The 12,641-nt window shown below is 38.8% G+C and overlaps 1 protein-coding gene across 3 annotated transcripts in view; it reads left to right on the top strand.

Moving 5' to 3' along the window:
- LOC129706439 (potassium voltage-gated channel subfamily C member 2-like) overlaps positions 1 to 7,792 on the top strand; it is a 120,483-nt gene extending 112,691 nt beyond the window's left edge. Inside the window, exons 2-4 of one of the 3 annotated variants that reach the window (XM_055650745.1) lie at positions 1,228 to 2,158; positions 5,085 to 5,249; positions 6,027 to 7,792. In XM_055650745.1, coding sequence (XP_055506720.1) covers positions 1,228 to 2,158; positions 5,085 to 5,249; positions 6,027 to 6,163 — 1,233 coding nt within the window. In that variant the 3' untranslated portion in view covers positions 6,164 to 7,792. The remainder of the gene's footprint in view (positions 1 to 1,227; positions 2,159 to 5,084; positions 5,250 to 6,026) is intronic. The other 2 variants (XM_055650746.1, XM_055650747.1) reach the window with 2 other exon arrangements.
- The last annotated feature ends 4,849 nt before the right edge of the window (positions 7,793 to 12,641 follow it).

Raw genomic sequence — 12,641 nt, 5'->3', positions numbered from 1 at the left:
TTAGAAGAAAACATGATTGAGCTGTATGCAATTTATCAATCTTTTTACTTTGGCTTTAGATGTTCACGGTTAGCAGTTTAGCAAGAAGTTTAACATCAGTTTGCCAGCAACAGTTTTATTTGCAGCGTGTTTACATACTAGTAGTAATATAACTGATCTCTGGTAGGACCATGGTGAATATGGTTCCCCAGGCCACCATTTTGAGGAATATCGCCGTAAATAAGTTAAGGAAAATACATGATGACAATCTTAGAATACTTTGTTCCTTTAAATAATCTTGTCGATATTTCCTTTGCAGTTCTCAGGAACACCAGTTATCATTTAATCAGAGTGCATTTTTGCAATTTCTGGTGGCTGCAGCATGAAGACATTTGAATGTACATTTTAAGAAACATGTAATTTGTGTGCTATGATTTTAAATTTAATTTAGATTACAAAAAAGGTAATGATAATGTAAAAAAATGAAATGCAAAATAATAATGTAGTTTGTGCATGCTGGGTTGCAAAATTAACCTCCGATTGTAAACAATTGTGGGGCGGTCACGATGGCGCAGTGGTAGAGTTACTGCATTACAGCAAATGCAGCGCCGGAGACGCGGGTTCGGTCCCGATTACGGGTGTACGGAGTTTATACGTTCTCCCCCTGACCTGCGTGGGTTTTCTCTGAGATCTTCGGTTTCCTCCCACACCCAAAGATGAACAGGTTTGTTGGTTAATTTACTTGATAAATGGAAAAGTGTTAGGATAGTGTTAATATGTGGGGGTCGCTGGTCGGCGCGGACCCGGTGGGTCGAAGGGCCTGTTTCCGTTCTGTATCAGTATTGCATTATAGCTTTGATAAAGGGAACACACCAATGTATTGTATGTGGCTGTGGAGTCTGAAGAAGGGTCTCGACCCGAAACGTCACCCATTCCTTCTATCCAGAGATGCTGCCTGTCCCGCTGTTACTCGAGTATTTTGTGTCTACACCAATGTATTATTTGTTATTGATACAATGCAGGGACAAGTTGCAAAGTACTTGTGGCTGCATCAAACTGTGGATACTTTCCAACTATTGCAAAGCATTTTCTTTTTGGATTTAAAAAATGCTGTTATATACAGAGTTAATCGACCCTGATTAACAATTGAAAAATATTGTCTGCCAATAGTATATTTGTAATGCACCAAATCACTTGAAACTCTGTTGTTTCCAATGTAAATAATTGGATGTTTACTTTCTCTTTCAGTTTATTGCCTTTGCATCGTTGTTTTTCATCCTCGTCTCTATCACTACCTTCTGCCTCGAGACACATGAGGCATTTAACAAAATTGTTAACATAACAGAGTGCGTAGAAAATGGGAATTCATCTAAATTTATCCAGCACCTTGAGATCAAGACTGACCCCGCACTGACGTATGTGGAAGGAGTATGTGTGGTATGGTTTACTATTGAATTTTTAGTCCGAGTTATGTTCTGCCCTGACAAACTTGGATTCATCAAAAATCTTCTAAATATTATTGACCTTGTGGCAATTTTACCCTTTTACTTGGAGGTGGGACTCCAGGGACTCCCGTCGAAGGCTGCAAAAGATGCACTGGGCTTCCTCAGGGTGGTAAGGTTCGTCAGAATTCTGCGAATCTTTAAGCTGACTCGTCACTTTGTGGGACTAAGGGTGCTTGGACACACTCTACGTGCCAGCACCAATGAATTTCTGCTTTTGATCATTTTCTTGGCTCTGGGAGTGTTGATATTTGCTACTATGATTTACTACGCTGAGCGAATGGGAGCGAACCCAAATGATCTCACCGCCAGTGACCACACCAAGTTCAAAAACATCCCTATCGGATTCTGGTGGGCAGTCGTCACCATGACGACACTTGGATACGGAGACATGTACCCTCAGACGTGGTCGGGAATGCTGGTGGGAGCTCTCTGCGCCCTTGCAGGTGTCCTCACCATCGCAATGCCTGTGCCCGTCATTGTCAATAATTTTGGAATGTACTATTCACTGGCCATGGCAAAACAGAAAATTCCGAGAAAGAGAAAGAAACACATCTCACAAGTTCCTCAAGGCGGGTCTCCTACGTACTGCAAAACAGATCTGACTGCACCTTGCAACAGTACTCAGGGCGACGTATGTCCTTTTGGCAAGGATAAGTTGGAGTGCAACAGAACAGGTAAGGCACACCTGTAGTGAATGGAAAATACATAACCTGCTAAACTCTGGAGGTGAGACTAGTCTGCGCATTGCACCAGAACATTGACATCTGTGTACATCTGGCAAATTAAAAAGTTATACTTTCTAACTTTTTAACTTCAATCATGAGCAAGTTAAGGTATGAGTCTGTGCAATGGGAATGCATTCATGTAAAATGAAGGAACTTAATTTCAGCCCAATGGAAATTCCCAGTGAAAATGCACAAGCAATAAGCGATATCTATTTATCCTGTTAGATCTTTTAAGCAAATATTATAGATTTTATGGGACTGGGCCGAATGCCAACTTTGTGTCCCATCAGATGCTCATATTCTCAAAGGGAACGAGTCAAAGACATTATCAAAAGGGGAAAGGAGAGATGCTGCGATTACCTTTATCATGCTTGAGAAAGAGAGATCCAGCAAAGCTAGAAGGCTTCAAATGTCATTTTAGTGTACAAAATGATGCCGTTTTAACCTTGTTTAATATAAAGAAACCACTTCAATATCCATTGGACGGTTTCGGTACTCAGGACCAATGGTCAGTGTGTGCACAAAGCACCCTGGGCTCATTTATACCTAACATTGTGACATACAGTCCCATGAGATCATGGTGCTTTTACTTAAGTGGGGCGGCATCTGCCTTTCCTGTATCTTCTCTGCAGCTCACGGACCAGCTTTGACATTTCTGATCCATCATTCCACCAACGTCTTGATTAATTGAGGCAGAAAGTGGAGATGACCCATGTTTTAACTTGCACTAGGATACGTAGCTAACTTTTTAAAAGATTTTCTTGTCATTAAAAAAAATCAGCTTCATTGATTCTTCAAAGCAACTCACTCTCCAAATTTTGATTGGTACATGTGTCAGAGCCTTCACGTGACCTAACTATGTTTTAACCAATACAATGACCCTGTCTATGCAAACAAATTCAACTAGTAAACTATCATGGGCACTTGTTAAAGTACCCAATACTTACACAGGAAATGCTGGCAATTAAATATTTTTCTGTTTAGCCTCAGAGGTATCTAGATGGATCTGTCGCATCAACGGTGACAGTGCACACAAGGGATGCACATTGTATCTGTCTGATTTTAGTATTAACGAACAAGCTGAAAGTTAAGCTAGAGGAGCGGCATGGGGGCGCAACTGTAGAGATGCTGCCTTAAAGCGCCAGAGATCTGGGTTTGGTACTGACTACAAGTGCTTGTCTGTACGGAGAATGTACGTTCTCCCATGACCTGCATGGGTTTGTCCGGGATCTCCAGTTTCCTCCCACACTCCAAAGACGTACAGGTCTGTAGGTTCATTGGCTTGGTAAAATTGTAAATTGTCCTGTGCATGTGTAGATTAATCTTAATGTGCGGGGATCGCTGGTCGGCGCGGACTCGATAGGCAGAAGGGCCTATTTCCGCGCTGCATCTCTAAACTGAACAACTAAACAGCCAATGTGACCCAATATAAAAGAAGATTGAATTTATTGGCTAGTGATTTGCATTGTAACCCATTCCAGAGTCTGAAAACCCGTAAGGATGTTTACTGCTTGAAAACAATGATCGACATTTGTGAAGCTTTATTATTCAAAATAGCAACATCTGTATCTATTCGGCAATGCATAATATGCAAGTGGTGGGTAGTTGGATGAAAATTTATCTTGGGATATGAAGTATTAGCGTTGAATAGAAAAGATTGCACTTGGATACTTTTCCACCATTTTGTCCCTGTCAAGAGGAACTTGCGTGAAGATTTTAGAGTAAGTTATCTTCTTTAGGATAGATTTATCATCAGAATGTAAAACTTAAAGGGATATCCGCTGGGAAGATTGCTTGTGCATTTTAACTTGTCTGACATTCCCTTTGTATAAGTAAATGAGTTTTATCAATGTTTTTTGACATGCCCTCTATTTATATGAACCTGAGGAAGAAAATCAGCTTCTGGTTCAAGGTGAAATAAAGAGCAAGGATCGTGAATCCATGTGAAGTTTGGGTGAATGTATCTGGTTCGTCTTCCTCAAAGGAATCATGCTTACATTTGATTTAAAGTCCAATTAACAACTAAATGAAACATATTAACAACACATATGTGACTGAAATAATTCCACAGCACACATTTCTCTAGAACCTTGGTTAATGCATAATATTACCTCATTCTATTTATTTGAAAGTCTTAACAACAAAATGTCACCTTTTAATGTTTTAACTGGGTGCTTCTACGTCTAATCTTTAATGCCACATTTTAATGTCATCTTAAAATGTACTTTCTAGGGAATTCGCTAAAAGCTAGACATTAAGGTTAGTGTTGAATGGATCTTTGTTTGCTACATACAATCCCAACTTTTAGTACAAAATGAAGCAAGTTTTAGGATTTATCCAGAGATGCTGCCTGACTTGCTGAGTTACTCCAGCACTTTGTGCCATTTTTGTAAACCAGCATCTGCAATTCCTTGTTTTTACATTTAGGAATTTGCTTTCTGATTTACAAATATTGCTGTTTCCTGATGGACAGTGTTACTCTTTTTGCTCATGATGTACTCTCATATTTAAAAAGGAATGGTCTCGATAATAATAATAATGTGCAGCATTTGCAACACTAGTGCATGGTGGTATATTTGCTTTTGACTTTATTGAGTTATGCTGTTTGTGGATGTGCATGTCTGTGCGATAATTGTCGACCATGTCGGGTATACTTCTTCCTATTGAGTGCCTGGTTTCCGTGCCTAATGTGCTTGGCATTTCCACTGCCATGACCCGCCGGTGCGCTTATTGATAAGAAAGAAATATTTAAAAACAGGAAACATCATCTCCAAACTTGCATGCGTCTGTCATGAATTCGGACTGTAGACTGTTGTTTTGAATTAGTGGTGCGTGTTCAGAGAAAAATAAATAAATAGAATGGTGATGTGAACAGTGTTGTCAGGTGAAGAGAGTGCAGGAAGTATCCAGCCATTATCACCTGAAGACAGGCTTCCAATCAGACGGTCTAGCTCCAGGGACAAAAGCAGAAGAGAGGGGACGTGTTTCTTGCTGACTACCGGTGACTATGCATGCACAACAGATGGAGGGATCAGGAAAGGTACGCAATTCTCCTTAGAAAACTAACGCCAAGCTCTGAAACTCACTCCATAAGCTAATTGAGATAACAGTGCATTTTCCATGTCATACTTTTCCATGCAATCATCATTCTTGTAATTCTAGTGTGCATTTGTTAAGTCTGTGTTTGTGTGTGTGTTTCACATTTAGATCACTCTTCCATGTATAAACCCATCAATGCTCCAGTCAGTTACCACGGATATAGTTGAAAAATTCACTATTGGTATTTGACCTGTAATCTGTATTCTGTGACATGATATCTTGAAATAGCACAAGAGTATCCAAAACACATTATATGTATCATATTTACCTTTGCATCAGTTTACTTTTTGAAAGATGTCAACTGTAAATTTGATGGGTTTTATACAATGGCATAATTCAAAGTTATTACATTAAATTAATAAATTGTTGTCTGTTTCTGTATGTGTTTCTATGTTTGCCTGGTGGACAGGATTAACTACATTATGCTAAAAATTAGTACTAATAGATAGAGCCCTTATAACAGAGGAAAAAAATGTAATCTCCTTGTAATCTGTGTAAAACACCAGTCCCATTTTTTCCTCTGCACTATTTTAGCAGATTCATTGATGCATTTGACACAGAAAGGACTACAAACTCTAGGTCACTCTTAAAGTAACAGATTTTAACCAAGCCATCTTGTAGTAAAGAAAATCATGTTTGATTGCATTGAATTTTGTAATGTTGTTTACATGGCTATTAACTGATGCAAACTGATATCTGTGCATTTTTTTTGTAAAAGGATATGAAAAGTCCAGAAGCCTAAACAACATAGCTGGCTTGGCTGGTAATGCTCTAAGACTGTCTCCAATAGCTTCACCCTACAGTTCACCTTATCCCCTGAGACGATCTCGATCTCCCATCCCATCTATACTGTAAACAAGCTTAGAGTAATTTATTCAAGTTACCTTCTATTGCATTACAATATAATTGAGACAACAGCTTTAAGTATAGCCCTACCAGTAATATTTAAAGCCTGCATGATATAACTGTAAATATAAAAAAATATTGCATTAGTTGAAGTTTCTGACCTTTGCATTTAATCTTTGCAAAGTAATGCGTCTTGCTTATATGTTAATTTGATTGCATTACCATTGCAAACTAAGGGCATTTAGAAGATCTGCTTAGCCACTGTGTTCAATAAGTGTTTTTCAGGGAGATTTACTGAATACAAATATGTGCTTCCAAATGATATCACTGCATTGGAACTTCATTTCTGTGACTTTACTCCATTTCGAAGATGTCTTGACTTCTGTCTGAGTTCACGCAATGTGACTTGGGTTAAATCATTTGCATGGAACATTCTGTCTCATCTTCTGCAAGCAATGTGCACTTTCTGGGACGCGGATGGCTCTCGATATTTGTGTGTATTGCACTATTTGCTGAACAAACCATTGGCCAACTGTTCTGCATGTTGGAATTTGTTACTGTTCTATAGAGAAGATGAGTAATGAAGTGTGTAGAACTGAGTGTTTCCGATTGTTTACATGCAGATAACTGCAAAGATGTAAGCAGAGCCAAGCGCTTATTCTTAATGGCTTCAGGAAGGCACAAACATGAAAAGAGGTAACATATCCATCATCTGGGTTAACACTTTCAATCCAACAAGAAATGCCTAGCTGGTTTAACGGGAAACCATAATGGACCTCCATATTCATGTCAATTATTAACATATATATGTACCTGTTAACTAGATGAGTTACTAAATGTGTATATAGTTCTATTCCTATAAGCATGATCCGCATGATAAATTCTTGTAAAATATGTATCAACGGAAATATACATTTCTGATATTTAGAGATGTACATTGTTAAGTTTTGTTAACATAATCAGCAAAGATATTTATTTTAAAGATTTCAGCAATGGATGCATTACTATATTGGGTGCTGCTGTTACTGGCTGCAGTGTTAAACTAGTATCAAGGATTGCAGACTTTTTGAATCGGTAAAGGGATTTTAGCCATAATGATTTTCTGGATGAATGCTGCATTTGAAGTGGTGTTAAGCATAGCTTATCTCAGAGAGACATTTGAAAGATTTCAATGGAGTTGAAATATCATCTTACAGATGCAAGTGTCTGGATTCAGTTATCCATGAAGTGAATATGTCGCAAGTGAACGAGCTAATTATAAATGTTGTCTATACATGGTATGGGGTGCTTCAGCTGTTTACTGAGGCAGGATCTAGTTATGCTGAAATCAGACATTATTGAAACTGTATATAAAACATGTATATCATTGATGAGAACAATGTTTTTTTTTCTGTATTAACCCTGTTCCCTGCAATAAGTCTACACTTTAGTGCTATAGACATGTACAATCACGCAATTACAGGAAACACTGCTGGAATTAAATTTAAAAAGTCATTGGCATTTAATCATATCCATCTTGAATTATTTTCTGCTATTTTTGTGAAGTCGTTAATATAAAATATTTTTGTGCGATTTTGTTACAATCTATTGTTATTGTTCAATATTTTATGTTTGTGAACATATGAACATATTAAACATTTATTTTTTAATTTACTGTATGTTTTTGTGGTCTGTGATGTACATGATATGGACAGTCGACAGATCTTTCAACTACGTGTACGAATTCCATGGTATAGTTAAAGGTAAACTGATGGATAACATTATGTGCTTTCTCTTCCACTTTTAATCACAATAAATTACTATGCAAGATACTATTTCGAACAGGAAGGACAAAACGTGTTTGGTACTTTGTAGCAGCTGGGGGGTCTAGCGCTCCCTAACTTTATGTATTATAACTGGGCATTAAATATAAAAAATATGATTCAGCCGGGGCTGGAACTCAAAAATTGAAATCTATTGGAAAAATTTTATGTCCTTAATAGGGCAGAATAAATGCAGCTACCACAAATTCTATAATTTTCAATCATACCCTATAGACCTCCCTCCCAAAAGTTTTTTGACATTTGCCTTAGGAAGAACAAGTTTGTAAATGATGCTCTTTTTTGTTAACAACACCACAATAATTTGAATGGCGTTTAAACTTCAGAGGCTTAGTACCATATTTAGGTACCATGAGGTTTAAATGGGGTATATATGAAATGCTGTAAGAGTATCATCAGGTTAGAACAAATATATATCAGTTTTCTTCAGCTTGCAACAGTGTCTAAAATAGAAATTGGTTTTGTCACACCTTAAGATAAAGTGATACAGAAGTGATATCACAGCAAATTAATTGATGCTGTCAATATTGCCATCACTGTAACTGGATAAATGGTTTCAATTGGTTAGTCTAGGCGAGCTTGTTAATTGATGGCAGCATAGTTGCTGAAAGATTGTTTTCCTGGTACCTTGATTTTCACCACCATGATTGAAAGTAAGATAGGCACCTGATTTATACAGTCAAGGTACATAGATACATAGACAATAGGTGCAGGAGTAGGCCTTTTGGCCCTTCGAGCCAGCACCGCCATTCAATGTGATCATGACTGATCATCCACAATCATATCCCGTTCCTACCTTCTCCACATATGCCTCCATTCTGCTAGCCCGAAGAGCTCTATCTAAAGGACCTGTCCCACGAGCATGCGACTGCATGTGGCAAGCGCGACCTAACAAGGTCGCGTGAGCTGTACAGCCTCGCGGGGCCAGTCCCACTTCGATCGCCGGAGCCGTATATGGCTGGTCCCGACATCGCGCGGGGCTCCGAAAAACTGACACTGTCCAAAAATTCCGCGCGGCAAGGGCATGCCGGCCCGCAGCCACTTTGAGGCCGTACGCACTACCTCGACAGGCATGCGCAACGTCTCGACGCCGTATGCAGCGTCTTGACGGCGTACGCAGCATCTTGATGGCGTACGCCTAGCACGAACTTCCCGCGGGCTTCGCTCGAACTTCACGTCAACTCGTGCGGGATCACTCGACCTCCGCGCGGCCCCCACTTCTGGTTTGGTCGCGCTCACCGCATGCTCGTGGGACAGGCCCTTAACTCTCTTTTGAATGCATGCAGTGAATCGGCCTCCACTGCCCTCTGAGGCAGGGAATTCTACAAATTCACAACTCTCTGGGTGAAAAGGGTTATCCTTATCTCAGTTCTAAATGGCCTACCCTTTATTCTTAAACTGTGGCTCCTAGTTCTGGACTCCCAGAACTGTTACCTTCATATGTGGAGCAACATTAGTTCACTGTAATGTGGGGAATATAGAACAGGTTGAACAATGTAGTAAAAACCACATACTGTTGGAGGAACTCACCGAATCAGGTAGCATCTGTGGTGGGAAATGGTCCAATGACATTTTGGGTTGAGACCCTTTTCCAGTCTGACTAAAAACATAATTTGTCCCTCCACAGATTCTGCCTGACCTGCTGAGTTCTTCCAGCCATTTTATTTTTGCTCATGATTCCAGCATCTGCAGTCGCTTATGTCTTCATTTGACTAAACAATGCAGTGCATGATCCAATCATGAACATGTTCCATTTTTGTAATATAAATACAGCAGCTTTGGAGAGGGTGCAAGTTTTAGTAATTGATATTAATATAATGCAGACTATGTTGGGAACACCCTCAAAACTCACTGATTCTGCATTCTGTACTATCTTGGCCTTCCTCCCCTCCATAAATTATATGTAGCAGAAGAATGCAGACCAAGAATTTGTTTAAGGAGATAGCAAGCAATTCCAGTCTTCCCTCCCACCTTCCAAAAGTTAAAGCAGGGCAGACAGTTTAGTAAATTCGCCGACAGTTTGATCTTAATATGGCTATAAGATTGGCTAAAACTAGTTTGACACAGAACCACACATCACAGGCCTTTCAACCACTGCGTCCACATTACACAAATCCCATTCTATTCTTCCCATATTACCATCAACTCCCATAGAATCTACCATAGTCAAGAGACAAGAGTGTTTTATTGTCATTTGTCCCAGATAGAACAATGACATTCTTACTTGCAGCAACGCAACAGAATATGTAAACGTAGTACACTGTAAACAATATAATAAATGAGAAAAAATATTCAGTGTGTGTATATACACACATATATACAGATCATTTATATATAAATATATATAGAGATATGTGTGTATACACACACACACACACGCACACACACGCAAACACATAGGTACACAAAAACAAATATACAATAATAATAATAATAATAATAATAATAATAATAGTCTCTGTAGTTCAGAACTTATTTGAAGTTGTAGGTAAACAAAAATGTTGGAGAAACTCAGTGGGTGAGGCAGCATCTATGGAGCGAAGGAATAGGTGACATTTCGGGTCGAGGCCTTCAGAATTTGAAGTTGTAGTGTTTACGAGCCTAATGGCTGTAATCTCCACTATAGGAAGAAGAAAAACTGGGAACCCAGAGGAAACCTATAATGTTACAGAGTGAACATGCAAACACCACACAGTCCGCACCTGAGGTGATGATTGAACCTGGGTTGCTGGAGTTCTTGGGCAACCGGTCGACTAGCTGCACCACTGCACTGCCCAAATCCAGATTAATATCTACTCTACACCGAACCCAAAAGTCAATAACAATCCTTGTCAATGAAAATTTTAAAAACACTGCAGATATGCTGTAAAATAAAGAAAACAGGAAATGTTAGATACACTCAGGAGGTCAGACAACAACTGTGGAAAGAGAAACACTTTCAGGTTTGGGCCCTTCATCAGTTCTGACACAGATAGTCTCTAACCTGCCGAGTGTTTCCTGCAATTTCCATTTTAATTTTAACCCCTCCTTGCTAAATAAATACCAAGGGATGAAACTATATCCTCAACATTTGCACTATATGTGCAAACGTACCGGCAGCTCCATTGCGGTATGCTTTTAAAGTTAAGCTCCAAATCAATGCAGCTAAATTTCTGAAATAAAACGAGTTCAGTCATTATGATATATGTGTGAGTAAACATGGATCTATTTCTATCCTGAAAAAAATTACTAAAGTTCTCCCTCTGTTGTTTTCCTTGGGTCTGAAATCAATGTTGTCCATTGAATTTAAAGAAAAGTGATATTTGGACAGGTAAGCAGAAGTGTGGTCAAAAGGATAGATTTGAAGAAGCATCTTAAAGCAGAATGGTTGAAGGGCTTGGTTAGATGATAGCACAGTATGCTAAAGTAATTGGGGATAAGCCTAAGATTTAATAACCGTCATGTGTCCTATTTAAACAATGATCATAAGATGCTATTCATTCATGGAATTTTGCAAGCAAATAATTTGATGCTGTTTTTAATATGTAAATGGTTAAGTGTAAATATGCATAGATTGTAAAACATATCCATACATATAAATTTAAATATATGTTTATAGACATCTACCACACATCAATGTCAAAATTATATACCGATTGAATATCCCTATTATTCCTCTTTTAAGATGCTTTTTAAGATCTAGCTCAGTATATAGTGCGCTGGCAGTGTACATTTGCTGTGTTAAACCTACTATGTAATTGGAAGATTATATAAATGTTTTGAATTAATATGGGTCTTAGAAGAGAAACCCGAACAATAACGTTAGATTTTAATTGATATGGGACACCTTGGGGGAAAGTAACGAGGTAGAATTAGTTTGTGATGCAAGGCTGTGGAGAGAGAATGGAGCAATGCTATTAATTTGCGATTATGGAATATCATCAATAGGAATAGGAGTTGAACATATGCCAACCAAATCTTGTTCCACTATTTAATAAACTCAGTTTGATCTGATCTTGGGACTGAACTTCCAGCTTAAACCCATGAACCCCTGATTTCCCTTTTAGTCCATAATCCAAGTCAATCTTGAAAATATTCAATAATTCTTACAGGTCTGGAGAGAGTGGCTTGGTGGAACTGGTTTTACATTGACATGGACCTGTGAGAGTCTAGTGGGATTAGTTTAAGATTGTTATAAGGGAGGTTTGGGGTGGGATTCATAAAGAAATATAGTGGAGGTTTAGTTGGAGGCATTAATTTGGGGTTGATCAGTGGTGTGTAGAGAATTCAAACGTTACTGCATTTTGAGGAGCTTTTTAAACAGACCCATATTATACATAGGCCTTTGCCCCAATGGGTGTGAAAATAATTATTGAAAGAGGTTGTGTGTGTGGGGGTGGGTGGATGGAGGACTGTGCTCTCACTTTGGGATTGATGCAGTGCAATGGGGGAGAGAATAGAGAGTGGAGCAATACCTTTGGTGCAGGATTATTTAGGACTAGGAGAAAATGGTAGTAGGAGGAGACATAGTAGTGATACATTGAGATTGGTACAGGACCCCAAGCTGTGCTCTATATACTGTCCATAACATAATAGTTTGAAGATAATATTGCTCTATGAGAAAAGAGTCAGCCAGTAGTTCTAAGTTTGGTTTGAATGGTAACAAATTGACATCATGGACAAAGGCG

This window comes from Leucoraja erinacea, chromosome 19 (genome assembly GCF_028641065.1).
Source record: "Leucoraja erinacea ecotype New England chromosome 19, Leri_hhj_1, whole genome shotgun sequence".
Lineage (NCBI taxonomy): Eukaryota > Metazoa > Chordata > Chondrichthyes > Rajiformes > Rajidae > Leucoraja > Leucoraja erinaceus.
The sequence above is the reverse complement of the archived record's forward strand: the minus strand, read 5'-3'. Positions and strand labels throughout refer to the sequence as shown.